This window comes from Nyctibius grandis, chromosome 6 (genome assembly GCF_013368605.1).
Source record: "Nyctibius grandis isolate bNycGra1 chromosome 6, bNycGra1.pri, whole genome shotgun sequence".
NCBI classification, from domain to species: domain Eukaryota; kingdom Metazoa; phylum Chordata; class Aves; order Nyctibiiformes; family Nyctibiidae; genus Nyctibius; species Nyctibius grandis.
The window spans coordinates 71,998,344-72,015,150 of NC_090663.1; the positions used below are offsets into that span (position 1 = coordinate 71,998,344).

The window sequence follows — 16,807 nt, forward strand, 5'->3', positions numbered from 1 at the left end:
CCTCCAGTTTTAAACTAAATTTTATTCTCTGCAATTTAAGCCTGCTATTCTTGTCCTATTCCCCATGAAGTAGAGAGAAGGGATAGAACTCTTGCTCCTCAGAGTAGCTTTCTATGTACGTTTCAGGACCTCCAGGTTTGTTGCAAAAATGTGAGTACAAGCCAAATCAGTCAACTAGAACCACTAACGATGCTCTTTCCTATCTAGTCCCTGTATTCACACAGCTGTTTATTCTTGTTGCAGTGTCAGATATCACATTTGTCCCTATTAAATAGTAAGGTATTTTTTCAGCTGCAGAGTTACCCATCTCAGTACCTCAAGGGCTTTAAGAGTCAATGCAAGTAGAAGAAAAGCTGGCCTTCTTCGTTTCGCACTTTTCTGGTCTTTGCTACAATTAATTAAAAACTAAACAAAACAAAAAAACAACCATAAAGCTTTTCTCCCTTCTCCCCCTTCCACAAATTTCTACTTACTTTTAACATCAGAAATTGTCCATATTTTTTCCCTAGAAATCTGTGTGGCATATGTTTTATCATCTTCAGATCAGAGAAGCTAGAGAAACCTGCAGAAGTTCACTAGTGAAAGCCCTTATTCTACAGGACAGGGACATTCCAGTAGTCTATGTAAAATTTACAGGGCAGACCACAAAGACAACTGCATATTTAAACAGTTAAATCTGGTTTCGTTTTGTTAACATAGTATTAAATGCCAAGACAGGTGGTAGAAAAAGCTCCTTAACCATAAAATACAAAATCCCCACTCTCTTCAGTTAAGAGCAGAGAGAGAGGCCACTGACCAGAATCTTCAAAGATTCCAACTAAACAAGTACAACCCTGATCTGATATTCTTTAGCAAGCAGAGCAGAACTGTATCTGGAGGGAAAAAAATAAAACCTCATTTATATGTCACAAATCCATTCCTCTGACCCTTTCAGTTAATTTTAAATCACATTTATTTACCATTATATTTTAGAACAAAACTTTTCATAAATAACTATAGTAATACAGGGAGTATAGTGAACTCTTATAGGCAGCTTCCTCACTTGATTCTCCCACCACGCACATAAACACTCCTAGATTACTTAATGATGACTGCAGTGTCTCAAGCTCAGACAACAGGGCAGCATGTATTTTAGTGAAGGTTATTTCTGCAAAGTTTATGGTTGGCCTTTCTGGAAGAAGACTGCAAGTATAGACCTAATGTTAGTTATCTAATCACATATTTTCTTAATTCATACATTCTAAATAACAAAGACCACATTTTAAAGTTTGACCTGTAAAAGAAAACTCTTTTTGTTCCTTGTGATCTATGAAAAAGGAGACAGCACATGCTTTTTTTTTTTCCATGGAAATAAGAGGAAAAGAAAATCTTTTGCCTCCCTTCACTTCAGTGAAGGGTCCTCCCCCTTTTTTGTTTAAAACAGTGACTCTCAGATTATTGGATAAATATTTCAACACTTACTCAAGAAAGAACAGTAAATACTTACAAAAAACCCAACCCTTTTCTTTTAAGAGTTTTAGTTTTAAAAAGTATCAGAAACAGAATCAAAAAAGAAAAGGCAAGAACAAAAAAAAGTTTAATCCAAGGGAACTATTTTTGCTGATTAGCTTAATTAATATTTTCTGAAGACTAATCTGGACATTCCCCATGATCAATTTCCAGGTGATACAAAATTTAAGATTTTGGCTCAATTATGTGTGTAAGAGTCCTGGAATTAGGTCAACTTTTTCCTCCCCTCATTGCTCATTCTCACAAGAGCCCTACAAAAGCATCACGAGATGATGAATGCATCAGAATTTCCAGGAAAATACAATGAAATCCCACTGTAATTCCAGTGGGGTGACAATCACTAAAGCCAAGCAGAAGAGACAACATTTTGTATAAAATAAATACATACATAACTATAAAACAAAACCATTTGGCTAGGCAATCATCCTACTAAAAAGGCTTGGAAACCACAGACTGGAAATGCTGTTGCAAAATGCAATTCTGAGATGTATTAAGACAAGTGTTACAAGAAAGAAATGAAGTCATCATTTCACGTTACTCAGCTCTCCACTCAACAGCTTTGAAGTATTGGTGAGGCCTCAAGAAGACTACAGTGCTCAGTTTCAAGCACCTTACTAGAAAAGATGTAAGCAAACTGGAACCCAGAGGAAAAACAAGTACATTTAAAAGTGAAGAAAAGCAAAGAATTTTAAAAAATTATTTTTTTGACAAGAGAACTGGAAAAGTAGGGGAAGGAGTGGGAACATACCTTTCTTGAAGGCATAAAGTGTTATGAAGACAACAGTAAATGATCTGCATCACCATCACAAGCAGACTGAGAAGTAATCAGTTTCATTTGTAGAAAGGCAAATTTAAACCAAATCATAGAAGAAACATTCTAACTACAAAGGTGATTAAGAACTGGAACAGGGTAGATAGGAAGACTGCAAAATACCTTCCATTTGAATTTTACTTAGTCCCTACACAAAGTCCTTCCATCCATACCATAAACCACCTGAAAGCATACATGATGCAGCCAGCTCTCACCTGACTGGGATTTACTGCACTTCTACAGATATGTAACATGTACGAGGCTCAAATACGCTTCAGATGCAGCATTCCTAAAAGAATTTCTCTCAAATCTTTATGCACCCAAAGTGCTGTTTTGTTTTGTTTTTTAAAAGTATTTTCCCTCCCCTCATAGCCCTCAGGCTTTTAGACTGATCTTTTCAAAGGCCGAAATTCCTCTGAAGAACACAGCGTCTGTTCCACTGTGAGATCTCTGCCTGTTGCTGGGTCAGCTTTAGCCAGAAGGAAGCCACATTGAGCAAGTCCCTCCAGATTTTTCCCTTTCCTCCAGTAAGACCTACGGAGGCAGAGTTCGTGTGGGGGAGGTGGCAGGGAAGGAAATGAGGCAGATCCCTGTACTCCCCCTCCCCAAATATCAGGACTATAATTTCTCACCTCTTTTCATCCAGCTTTCCAGGAAAAAAAAACAAAAAACAAAACAACAAAAAAACCAAACACACAAAAAACCCCAAAACCCACAAGAGATCATCACTTAAGCACATTTGATGAGACAAAATAAAGTGATGCACCCCAAGCTTGGTCCTGTCATTAACAATGTCTATTTCCAAATTGTTGTACCACATTAACATTACTTCCAACCTAGCCTGGATTTGATTCTACAAACTATGCACGTTTCATTTTGTCAGACACCACAGTCTCTCAACTTTAGTTTCTTAACACTTAGTCCATCATCACTTTGAGAGGTGCTACGGTATATCGAAGGAGTATAAGCACCTACGGAGCAAAAGAACTCCAGGACCACTTGAAGACCTGGGCCCTGTGCAACTGCTGTGCCAGTTAGTAGCTACTGGGGACTATGAAAATGGGGCTGAGCTCCGTTTTTCAGGTACAGTAATTTCAGGTAGTCTACTATTTTGATAGTCAGAGAAAATACACACACAGCCCACAACACATGCTGCTAGAGAACAGCAACAAGCACAGTCAGCTCCTACAAACATTTGTTTGGCTGTTATCCTCAGACCTGAGCTCCTTTGAAAAGTGACTGAAGAGTGCAACTGCCATGCACAACAAACTCATATTGAGCAAAGTAAATCACTTTTGCATTCTCACCTGTGCCTTAAAAACAGGGTCTTACAGAATTTGCCTTCTCTAAAGAAAGGGAATTTAATTCCAATCGCAAAATTTGTATCCTTAGTAGTGAACCAGCAATGCCAAGTTAACCATGTCAGACTTGCAGTCTGGAAGCTACACTCCCAACAATCCACAAACAATACATAAATAAATAAAACCAACCCAAACACAACCATGTCTTTTTCCAGGTATACACTACATACCTTCTCATGGGACCACATTAACTTGTACTCTCTTTCATTAACCAGCCCTTTTACTGTGCTCTCAAAAACCTCTGTAAGAGCTCAGAGGAAGAAAGATTTTTGGGAAGAGGGAGCAGGCTACAAAGAATGAGAGGTAAGAACTTCATGAAGAGGGTTCTGGTTCTGCATTTGAAAAACCAAAACCAGACAGAAAAAATAATCCATAGATTATACATGTAAAAATATGGAAATTGAGAGTGCCTAATTATTATATACACCTACAGAGGATATCGTCAGTCTGTTGTTACATTACATGGTATTCTTTGTGAGGAAATTAAGCTAGCTTTTTACTGACATACTAGTCAGCACTTAAAAAGTACATTGTATTCCATCTCTGACAACTACATCTTTAATAATGTACGCTACCTCTCTGATTTTTACTACTTATTGTCACCACAAACTTCAGATGATCACAGAAACCCCAACCTTGCTTCCAGTGTTGCAGGTCCAGCCCAGTTCCTGTGTAAATAACAACCTTCACACACACAGGCTTTCACTCACAACTGCTGTACGTAAAATCTTTGTGTCTAGGATCAATTTTAGAAAAAAAGACTTAAATGTGTAAGACAACATCTGGTATCTACGCATTCATCCAGCATGTGGAAGCCAGTTACAACCACGTTTTCCAAACTTGCGTGGCACTGAAAGGTTACCATATGGAGATGACTAACAGTGTTATTTGGATCAGGCTTTCAGCTACACTCAGTGCCTTACAAGGGCTGTTTCCTGTTTATGTGACAGGCATCTCACATTTTTCAGGCATGCCATATACAGTTGTAGAAATAATGAATTTTGACTGGATTTCTTGTATACACCACCTGTGTGAGGCCACAGTGATTTCCAATGCAAGAAGACACGGTAATGTTTTACAAAACACAGAGCATTCAGAAAAACAAAAGGCAGGCCACATACTCTTCTTGCATATGCTTTCATCCACCTTACTATTGAAGGAAAAACGGTGCAAGAGCACCCAGATAGCTCTGAAACAACACTGAAAATAAGCACCACACACAATGAGATCACTCACACTGTGATCAGGCGAACCTGTCCCCCCAACTCTAGTTCAACACGATGCTCACATGCAAGAAGTTCCAGGTCTGACCAACATGTTTGGGATTGTTCCATGTAATGGCACAGCCATACCCCAGCCACCCACCCACAGCTGCTGGCACAGAAAGAAACATTCCCTGTACTTTCTCAAGTGACGGTAAGAAAACCTGGCTGTGAACACACTCCCTTGGGTACTTCCTCAGCCAGCCATTCTTCCTGTACCTGCTCTTCACTGGCTCAGCTCCCCAGCTACATCCATGTCACCACTGCTGCTCCTCTCTGACAAGGCAGTTGCTGTCACAGTGCTGGCTTGAGTTCATTTCTTAGGGTGACTGGCACAGAGAAGGGAGAGAAATTAGACTGAGAACAGCTTTCAGTTCCCTTTATCTCCCTAACCAGTTCTGCTTATCATAAAAGCAACACCATACCCATGTTCAATTGAAGAGGGAGGGGTGTTGGGGGGAAATAGCAGAGGCTACTACACTAAATCTACCTCTGGAAAAAGATCTGGAAATCAACTGCTGTTGTGTAGCCCTAAGCCTAACAGCCCAGCCTGTAAAAAAATTAAAAATTTAAAAATTCGCCAAGTTCAATGAACCTTCCCTTGCCACTGTACGCACACCTTTTTTGCTTTGCTTCTGTTGATTACTCACAATATGGACTAATCTGGGGCTTGTATGGTGCTAATAGATCCCATGAACCAGAACAGGTGGTCCCTTACTGAAAGTATGCTCTGCTCAATCAGGCTCCTCAAACTTGAGGTTCCTACCTCAAGGTAACTGCTTAAATTGCCACGTGCCCATGCCAACATTAAGACATCCCAGTGTTTTTCTAGGAACCATTTTAAAGATGATCAATTTATAGAAAGTTTAATGTTTTAATATTTTGATTATAAGAATGCAAATAGCTGCTTTCTATCAACGTAAGCTCATCAAATTCAAACTAAGCCCTATTGCTGTATCTGTTCAAATTTGCTCCTGTGACTTGGGGAAATCACAGGAACGCTTAGGGCAATGACACGATTCCTGAAAGACGAAGAGCAATACAGTGGGTCAGAAAACAAATGCCCAGAATATATTCCAAATTAGCACCAAATCAATCATTACCAGTAGGGGTACAAAGAAACCCTACACCCGAATTAAAAGCTACCCAATGAAAGAGTATTTACAACACTGCTCTCCTGGCACATGATAAAAATCCAGCTCCTGGAACCATAAGCCTTCGGAGCATGCAGATCAAGGTAGCTTCTTTCTGTACTGCTTTAGAAAACAGCATGGATCAAATCCAACAAACACAGGGATCAAGCTGTGTTTGAGAGGTTTGTAAGGTTTGTTTGTAGTCAAACCATTGCCCAAGTCATGTTCAAAATGAAGCCATGCTTGGATCCAGTTTTTAAATAGTGCTGTTGCCAGCACTATGGCCTGTGGTGATTTTGACTTGAGGAGACTGGTCCACAAGCTTGAAGAAATATCTGATGGGACAGCAGCCATCTTCCAGTCTCCACGTACATATCTGAAAACACTCAGGATTACCAATCCCAAAAGTATTAACAGAAGGCAGAAGTGAAGAGCTCAGAGATGAGACAGACCCTGCTCTCCTGCCAAGAACTGAGTGCTCTGGGAAAACAGTAAGTCTTACTGCAGTACACACAGAGAGTCTCATTCTCCTGCTTGTACTACGTTCGATTCTGTAATCTGAAGGAACAGAAAACCAAGAAGTTCAAAGTCATCATACAAGGAAGGGTAAGGGAGGGGGAAGTTGGGCACATTTTTCTTCATATAAAAGAATGGTTTTACATGCTACAGGGATACTGGGGAAACAAAGAAGCTGAAAGAGGAAAATTAGAATATTCTTTACAAAGGCAAACTGTGCTGTTCCCACCATGTATAAGCAAGTGACTTGTCCAAGCAAGTGACTTGTCCACTTAAAGCAAACTCTTTGAGCAAGGAAAGCCTGTTTGGTGTGTGCAGAATCCCCTCTGTAATATAGTTATAGCTCATTTTACATTTACTACAATAGAGTTCTAAGTGGCAGGCTTTTATCACTGCTATGAGAGATCTTAAGTCTTGTCTACAATCTGAAGCATGTCAAGGTGCTCACTTCATCAAAATTTACCTAAAGCAGCCTCCTCTGAGCTTTACAGATTTGAAGTGTCAGATGAGCTGGCAGGATCATGAAGAGATGATACAGATTTTTCAACTCATACCTTAGCAGCAGGATGAAAAGGGGAAATTGCAAATGAATTCCTGAGAGAAAACTAGGAATCCGCACCCATGAGAATAAAAATTCTTAATTCCTGAAAGATGACTGAATCAAATTCCAGACTTTTGGACTGTTTGTAAAATTTGGGGGTTTGTTTGACATTACTTTTGATTACTTCAGCTGCACACAATAAGTTAACATACACTGAGGATCCACATGCCATTTTTAACTGTAAAGCATTTATCAGACACAAGTGAAAACTACAGCTATCTTGTCCATTCACTGCAATAGACCTGCTCATCTTTGCACCCACGTCAAGCCCAGGGGATGCTTACATTATAAATCTTATTGGGGTTACTTTTGTGTTTGCATCAGGCTTGATCAGGAGGCCATCTCTCTATTGCAACTGCTTCGTGAAAATCAATTCACCATCCATACACCCTGTCAGATGTAGCTGCTGTAGCTGAAGAGATCATCATCTCCCACAGCCGGGATGAATGAAATAGAATCCACCTTGTCAGCCACCTCAACTAAACTGAACCAAAGTGGGAAATCAGAGCCTGCTGCCTCAACAGTTCACAGCACATGAACATACACAGACAAACCGGTGGCAGTTTGCCGCACCACACAGACGTGCGACTTGCGGTGGCACACGAACAGGCACAGCACCTCACAAGGATGGCAGCCCCCAGGAACAAGGGCCACTTCAGCCAGCCCGCACATATCAGCAGCCCCCCCAAATGAGAGCCAGGTCCCAGTTACACAGCTTCATTTGTCCTGCAGAGGTTTCCTCTCTGAGCAAGTCACCAAGGCCAGTGGAGAGTACAGGAGCTTCGTTCTACAAACCACACAAGTTATTTATTCTGGAGCCTGTTGGGAGAGAGCGATGATGAGAACAAGTGCAAGGCTTGCTTGTGAAGCTGAAGGCAGCAGTCAGGGAACACAACTGCTAAATACAAAGCCCGAGCACCCTGGCTGACACTTTCTGTCATTTCAGTCAGATGCAAACCAAGTGACATACTACTGTAGAGAGGAGGGAAGGGAATCTCAATAACTGTAAAAACCTTTAAAACAATAATCCCAAGCAAAAGTCAAATCCAATAGCATTAACCTGTCTCACTTCACCTTCCTCTTCCAAAAAGCATCTGAGACAGCAGGGGTTGAAAAAGTGGTGCCTGTGAAGCAGGCATATCTTTATGGGTGGCTTCCAGTGGCTACAGCAACACATAATTCTTTACCTGCCTTTGGCAAGCATACTGTAGAGGGTGTTTTGTCTGACTGAAACATACAGTGTCTAGCAGGTACAAGAAAAGAATCAGACAAAAAGCTATTTGCAAAGAGTTAAAAAAAAAAATTAAGGAAAGTCATCAAGAATATAGGAGTCGGGGGGGGGGGGCTTAGGAAACAGAGAAGAGAGAATGTTCCCTAAAAGGGTATCATGACAAGGGTGTCTCTCTTCATTGAGCTGTTTAAGTCAAGGACCGAAGGGGACACAGTAAAATAAGAGCCATTTTCACTTCTCTCCCACACAGAATTACAAATGTAGTTGAAGAAAATGAACTGTGAGATGATGCGTGTAAAAAATATATTGCTCTGCCATGACTGCTGATGGTAGAGTTATGTTGTATATTTAGGCACGCATCCAGAAAAAGGTGACTGCCAGTTCATGGTTATGAATCATGAATCTCAAGAGCAGAATAATAGGCTACAGTGTGCTGAACAGAACTAACCAGCAGCAATTGATAAAGACACCATCAAAACACAGCTACCTTCCAAGATGTCGATCAAAGGTTTAAAGTGTGTCAAGACAAAGGAAAAATCAAGGAGAGAGGCACACCAAGAAACGGCCATATAAATTTCAGGCATCTCTGCATTCATTTATTGTCTTCAAACAATGATAGTCACAGAACTGCATTCTCTGAGGCTAGAAAAGACAACTGCAGTTGTGAAAACATAGCTACAGTAGCAAGAGAAGTGATTTAGTAAGGGAATGGCTTTATCAGACTAGATAGCAATACCAGGTTAGTGAGCATTAGAAGATCAGGTCCATGATTCTGATACAGGATATGTTAAAACATGAATTATTTCTCTCCATACCTTCCCTAAAACCACACAAATAACCATGACTACCTCTCTTAGCTTTCATCTAGTCTTTTAAAGATTCACCAGAGACTTTTTAAATGGTTAAAAAGTCATCACCACCTGGGGAGAATTATTTTCTTTCCAGCACTTAAAAGCCAAAGCACAGATTTCAAAACAAATTCAGCTCCATGGAAGTATCTGTCTCCACATCTACTGTTCACTACTCTTCCTCAATTCTTTTTCTAAAACAGTTATCCATACCTTTTCAGTTTCTCCTAACAGGGACCATCTTGGCTTTTCACCCTGAAGTAGTGCCTTCTGTGTTTAACACTGTTGTTCAGAAGACTAGACCTAGGAAACTATGAGGAAATAAAACCAAATAGGCAGCAGGGACGCACCTGATTACAGAGTTGACACTGTAGGCTCTCTCCGAGTTTCTAGCTCTCATCATTCTCTGTTTTGTGAGAGGTCAGCAAAAAACTCTTTTCCTTCTGTCTTGTACTGTGCCTTTTCCAGCTTTCTGAATCCAACTATCCAAAGTGGGGCAAATCAGTGAGAAAACTCCGAGATGCTCCACAGATCTTCACAATAGCCTCAGCCTAGCAGTTGCCTCCTCCAAGTTAACTTCTGTCCTACCTCCTATTTTTCTGGCTATTAGTCTCAGGTGCTACTCCAATCCACTCAGCTTATTTAATAAAGCGCAGCTGGGATAGTCTATGCCATCACACAAAGGTACACTTTTTCCTTACACCTAATGTCTCCTCACCACAAACAAAAAGCTGGATAACAGATAAAGAAAATATTATGTACACTGCACTTCAACAGTATCAACAGCATAGAAAAATCCACAACAGAAGGAACTTAAAAAAACTGGGACCCTGCGGAAGTATTACCACTGAAAGTTTCTGAGACGCTGCAGAGCTAGCATTTTCTGATATTAATGCCTGTTTAGGAAAAAACAGAGAGGCATTACACCCCAAAACATACAAGACTAACATTCAAAAGCAGTCACAACACAACCGTCTTTTCTTACTCCAAAGCTATTTCAAAGTTTACCAAAACTTGCACAGGATCGTCCAAATATGAAAACTTCCAAATAGAAACACTCTTAAGACTTGAATGATGGATGGTTACAGCACTGATAAAAAAAAAGTCACTACCTCAGTGCTGCATTCCAACAAAAGGAAGGAAACTGGTTGGGAACAGCTGGAAGTTAATGTAGCCAGGCTGAAGATGGGAAAAACAGAGACAGAGACTGAACAGCAAACGGCATTCTTTCTCATTCTTTCTCTTTTGGTCATCTTTAAATTTTACTTATTTTTAAGACATTTGTGCTATGACTGGTTCTTTATGAAAAATATATGTTAAACTGGATTTAAAAAATAAATCTGTTCTTGGAACTTACAAATACAAAAAAGTAACTAACCAAGTTCTCCTAAATAGGGAACTTGAACATTATGTATTTTTTTCTCCTTAGCAGGGGAAGAAGGGTTAGTTTTAAAAACATATACTGAACCAAGCAATGGCGTTAACTTTAAAACAAAAAAAAAAAAGAGAAAAAGATGGGATTGACTCATTCTCCAAAAAGGGCTATTACTCATTACAGTGACATACATGTACATACATCTGGCTGAACACACATTCATCTCTGTTGCTCAGCTTTCCCTCATGCTCCTATTAGCACTGCATGGTCTAATACAGCCAGGCACAGGTGCTGGATCTCCAGTCAACCCCTGGTCTCTCGAACTCCATCATCACCACATCTGACAGACACTTCGCAGCTGCAAAGGGACAGTCCTTCCCTCACTTCTCCCCAGAGCAAAGGCAGAGGTGTGGGGAAAGGAGCGTGGAGGTTCTTCATCGCAACCATGGCAAGGAGCAACAAGAGCCCACCGACAGGGCAATCTTGGGAAAATCTCTTCTCATACAGATATTGTATGTTGAAATCTCACAGAAATCTCACAGAAATTCAACAGTGGCTAGGATACACTTCAGTGTTACTGCATCCAGTCTAATCTTGCCTGGTTAAGAAATCTTTCTCTCTATAGTACTCATTTATTGCATATACTGAGTTTAGTAAGGTTACTAACCTGTACTAATCATAAATGTCTAACCTCAGCATATCTAGTTGTTCCTCCTCCAAGATCGTATCTTCATCTGGTTTGTTAAGAGTCTACTAAGAAGTGGACAGGACAAAGTTTTAATCAAATGTAAGCAGTAACAACAGGTTTTATTCAAAACTTCCAGTAAAGAGGACCCACTAGTTTTGGAATAAAGGTACTTAAAGTACTACAGCTTATGTGAATATAAAAGATCAAAGAGAAGAAAATAAACCAAGCAGTAAAAAAAAAAAAAAAATTTAAAAAATATATATTTTTTTAAAAGTTTGAAATAGACCCAGACAGGGATCTTGAAGTCCTCCAAACAATTAACAGTTAATAAGTTTGGCAAAACAAGATTCTCTTACAAAATTAAAAGCCTACTTCTGTTACATAAACTGTATAAAACTGCTCAATAGTTAAAGAGCACTCTGTACAACTTTCTTGAAATACATAGAGCTGCAGTCTTCAAACTGCAGAAATTAATTATTTTGTCCTCTTCACAGGTAAAAGAACCCAGCTGCGCAATTGTTTTGGGGGAAAACAAAGAGGCAAAAATAGTCAGAATTAACAAGATGAAGCCACTATAAAAATGAAATGCACAGCAAAACTCAGACCTCAGTTTAAACTAACAAGCTATGTTTACAATATATTCTACATTTCAGTTGTCATTTTCCCTTCCCACTCCCACCTCCCCCCATTCAAATATTCCTAATTCCTTTATGGTCTAAATCTAATTAAATTTCTAAACTTTCAAATACACCATACATACATTTAGCAAAAAACATACCTAACATTCTTACAGCAGTATGGTCAGGACACAATTTCAAAGATTATTATACAGTTATTGAGATCAAACCTTATGACTTTTTTTTTTTTTCCTTTTAAAGAGAACAGCAACCATCAACTTAGACAAATGGTTTTAAAACGTACTGCAGAGAGCCTGCAAAAAGCAGACTTTACCAGCATCGGCTCTTAGCCCCAGAGGACACAGGGGAAAACAGCGAGCGCTGAATGTAAGGAAGAAAGAGAATCTCAGAGTGCCAGCTACAGGAAGATCCTTCGGGAACTCGGTCCGACAGATTGTGGTTTTGGCTCAGTCGTCCCCGTTGCACTAAGCCCTGCAAATCAACTTTGCAATAGTACGTTACTACAATGTAAACTAAAATTCTTGATACCAACAGTATGTCAAAGGGGTTTATTTTTTTTTTCTGAATCCAACAGTTGGTCACAGAAGTCAAGTATTTTCATGGCTCTTACTCAGCTGTTGCCAGTTCAGGGAGGGGGGGAATAAAAACGTGTGTGTCTGACTCATACGTCCTTCAAGTACATGCAAGGCTCAATTGTTTCCAAAATGCAGGAGCTTGGGACCTTTTAAGACACTGAAGAAATAGGATTATGAGGAGAGCCCATCTGAGTAAGTACTTTATCCAGCCACTGAAGGGGACCATGAAGATGTATCTCTATCCAGCATGGAGTGCTCGTTACATCTTGGCGATGATATTCAGCTCCCCAACCCTGGAAACATAAATCATAAGTGGGGAAAGAAAAAAAATCACCTTATTTTATAATATCAAATACGTAAGAAGCATACTTGAATCATCTTTCTTACCAAAATACTCTAGCTTTCAACAGTCATTATCAGCAGGGTAGCATAACACCCTTGATGTACCAACTATCATAATAATTAATATTTGGAGAAATATATAATATAATAAATAATTAAATTTGGAGGAAGTGTAATTTTGAGATCTCTTGTTCTCTTGGAATGGAAGTCCTTAAATTCTTAAAGGCATAACCTGTGGCAGTGCAAAATTTCCCCATACCTCACTGCCAGCTGCATGATGTCCCCAATAAAGCCTCTGAAGAGGGGGATAATCAAGTCTTCTCTGCCAAGACCAAAAATAGAACAAATTGGGGGGAAATACTGCCAAACATATTAACAAATTAAAAAATGAGGTCATAGACTGACATTATGGAAGTGGGTGCAAGGCATCTGTCTGACAAGAACCAAAGCATCATTCTCAGGATGGACAAGATAAACCGAGCAATAAGTCAGAAACATTCCTCTTTGGAGAAAGAGGGCATGGTCATTCCCCAGCAGGCTGTTTCTCAAGTTAAGACAAGACAGGTTTTGTTCCAGCTCATACCCGATTCAGTTACAGAAATTACCAAAGATATAAGCAGATATTTAAACAGCATTCAAAATCATTTTGTAAGTGAACCATTTTTGGGGCAGGTCTGGAGACAAGACTAAGGTAGCCACAGGTTCAGTTTGCTCTGCTCCATATTAACCCCTAATGAAGGGATTACCCAGCTCCCAACACAGGTGGCAGCAGCTCTGAACACTGTGCAGTGCAACATCCAATATGCAGGAAGTCCTGTGCAACTGTTCAGGCGACACTGCCGTACAACTCCATAGGATGCAGAGCTATAAACAACCTATTCCATTTTAGGAACCCCTGTCCTAAGGCATCTGAAAGTTCCTACCCTCCTATCAAGGAGAGCACTTCAGCATATTACCATCTTTATTTGACTACTTTCATATACGTGACCAGCCCTTTTATATCGGTACCTATGTTGACACTCACAGCCACATCACAAATCTTGACCTTGCATGCCCCCCTAGAATATAAAGATATGTATGTTATTCTAAATAATTACTGCAGCTCCTAATTTGGGAGCTGCTGGTCAAGACAGATTTAGAGGATTATGCTATCTACACTCCCACAACTGCTATGATGACTTACACTGCAGCCCCAGCTCAACTCTCCAAAAATACCACGCAGGAACAGGAACATGAAGTTCAGCAAAAGCTGATGCTACATAATGAATTGGTGGCTTTTCCACTTTTAGGCCAAGTAATTAATGACTCAGTTCTTTTCAAAACTTACTTGTACTGTATCTTGCCATATCCCACAAAATTAAAAAGACAACACCCATAATTCCAGAGTAATTATGCAAAAAATTCTATATACACAGACACAGTATCTATACACATATTAAATACAAGAATTCAACTGAAACACTAAAACTTTACAAGAGGCAATTCAATGAAATTAGAATAGTTAACAGACATGATAGAAATGCTTTACAAGTGACTAGAAGAAACACATTCTGCAAGTCACCTTGAGCTTTCCAAGTATGTGCGTCAGATGGATTTTTGTCCACAAAGACAACTTCGTTTCATTAAGATCTGTCTTACACTTAACGAACATTATTCCATACTTAAAATTCAACAGCTATTAACAGGTCGATGGAGGGAGGCACTGGACTATTCAAAATCACCACATTAAGAAAAAATAATTTATTTCGCTTACAAAATAATCTCAAGCAAATTTTCACGTACCTTTACAAAACTCATACGTAGAGTGCACATCTTGGTTAGCTCATACACTGTCTCAAAGCCATGGTTCACTGACTGAGCCAAAAGCTGAGCAAACTCTTGATTATTGAAAATCTTCAAACTGCAGCCACTGGGGATTTTGCAGACCGTGGTGGGATGGAACCCATGATGGTAGTTGCAGTTCCGACTTTGCACAAAAATACTGCTGTCACTAAGACATTCAGCATACACTTCCCCACCAACATAATAGAGATGAACACCTGGGAGGAGGAGGTTGACATAAGGAGGTTAGACGAATTCACACTGTTTATGTATTTTTCCATGCTCTGTCTCCACAGAGATATGTTTCTTCTTAGAGAGATAAATATTAATTGCATATCAGACCATTGTCTGTCTTCAAACTTGATTTTTACTTTTCTGTTTCATCAGGAGGCGATTTGAAAGGAGGGTGTGTGTATGTATCCATATATAATGGAAATTGGTAATTCCTGCATTTTAACATGTTGTATATTCAACAACAATAAACTAGCAAGGACTTCAGTAGTTTTGACACAGTACGTTGGATGGCTTGACCACTTGCACTTTTTCTCATTATATTTATGTAAAACAATCATTGGGAATGCAAGAGGAGAGAGCAGAAACCTACTGCATCATTTGTAGATACTAAAACGGCCCTAAGCTGGATTCTCTGGAAAAGTCCTAAATGCTATTTTGGATAGCATGAGTTTTTTCAGCTCACTTTAGTTCCAGAAAGCTGGAAAAAGAAAATGGCCCTTATATTCCTCAGATGTATCTGTCAAATGAGGATAGACATGAATTTTATAGTCCTTTCCCCTCCTACTGCCTGCTCCCTCACCTGCCACTGATGGCAGCAAGCCCCAGAAGAGCAACATACAGGGAACCCTTGTGGAGATCTGCAGTCAGTAGGACTCTATTCCAAAGGCTTTGAGAAAGCAAGAAAATTTGCCTTTTGTGTTTAAAAATGGATTACTTGCTGCTTAAACCTTTCACCTCCCACAATGTCATGAGTCAGAGAAGTGAACACACAGAATTTAAAAACTAAACTGAAGTCCAGTCAGAAAGCCCTGACTGTGCTCTGTCATGTAAGATTTTGCCACTGACGTGTGTACATGTGTGGGTACATATATACTCCCACCTGATCTGCAAAAATATTTATGGCTATGTCTTCAAGTTTGGGATTTACTCCTCCTTACTCAAAGACTAACAGTTCTACATCAACATTAGTTGTACACATCTACTTAGTCAACAGCATCCTTGTCTCTTCCACACTCTGCTTCGGTACATACACAGTTAAGTGCTTCAGCAGAACTCTGCTTGCAGCTGGGTTACTTTTAACAGGAAAATGAAAGAGGTGTTAAATAAACATCCTGATACTTGCTAAGATGGATGGGGAAGAAAATAAGGAAGAAGTACTAGGACTTGAGTGGCACAGCAGAGGTGGTGTACTGCTGAGAGCTGCACAAGTCCTCATGTAGAGAAAAGCTCTCCAGATCAAGGGCTCAAACCTGAAGACCTGACAGTTCTCTTCAGTTTCAATTCTTTCCTCCTCTAAGGAGGAGGAAGATACTTCATTAATTGGCACTTACCACATACACCCCAGTGCCTGGGCATGCTGAACCCTCAACTGTCTCAGAAAATTTAGCGTTTACCAATACCGTAAACACCTACAAAATCTGTCTGGCAGGAATGCCACATTGCACAGTGCAATGTCAGTTTTGCCTGTCATTCGCTTCATAAGTGAGTTCTCAGAAAAGAGGACTGTATTAAGTCAGACGTAAACCAGAAGCTTTTCTCTTTTGCAGGACACTGTCACAGCCATAGAAGAGAAGCACAAAATTCCCACTGAAAGAATCACTAGCTCGTGAAAAATGCATTTGGAAAAAGTGTTTTAGCAGGTTGTCTCTCTAAATACATGTTAGGATAGCTAATCTGTGTTGGAACTAAGGCTAGCTAAAAATTGGTGCCAAGAACTATCATTGGGATTTCCATATATACCAATAATCAAGATAAATCAATGCATTTCATTAGATAAACTGCCTTAAGCTCTCATTCTAATTAAGACTATGATAGCCTTTGGGTAATTAAAAACTGATTAAGGGCAAAAGCTTCCTGTAATT

General features: G+C 39.7%; 1 protein-coding gene across 4 annotated transcripts in view; it reads right to left on the reverse strand.

The window, feature by feature from the left end:
• Positions 1 to 11,422: 11,422 nt before the first annotated feature.
• Positions 11,423 to 16,807, reverse strand: part of SMAD1 (SMAD family member 1) — a 47,704-nt gene continuing 42,319 nt past the window's right edge. For all 4 annotated transcript variants that reach the window (XM_068403326.1, XM_068403327.1, XM_068403324.1 and 1 more), the window contains exons 6-7: positions 14,673 to 14,929; positions 11,423 to 12,841 (exon numbers count right to left, since the gene is read on the reverse strand). In XM_068403326.1, the coding sequence (XP_068259427.1) occupies positions 12,698 to 12,841; positions 14,673 to 14,929 (401 nt within the window). In that variant the 3' untranslated portion in view covers positions 11,423 to 12,697. The remainder of the gene's footprint in view (positions 12,842 to 14,672; positions 14,930 to 16,807) is intronic.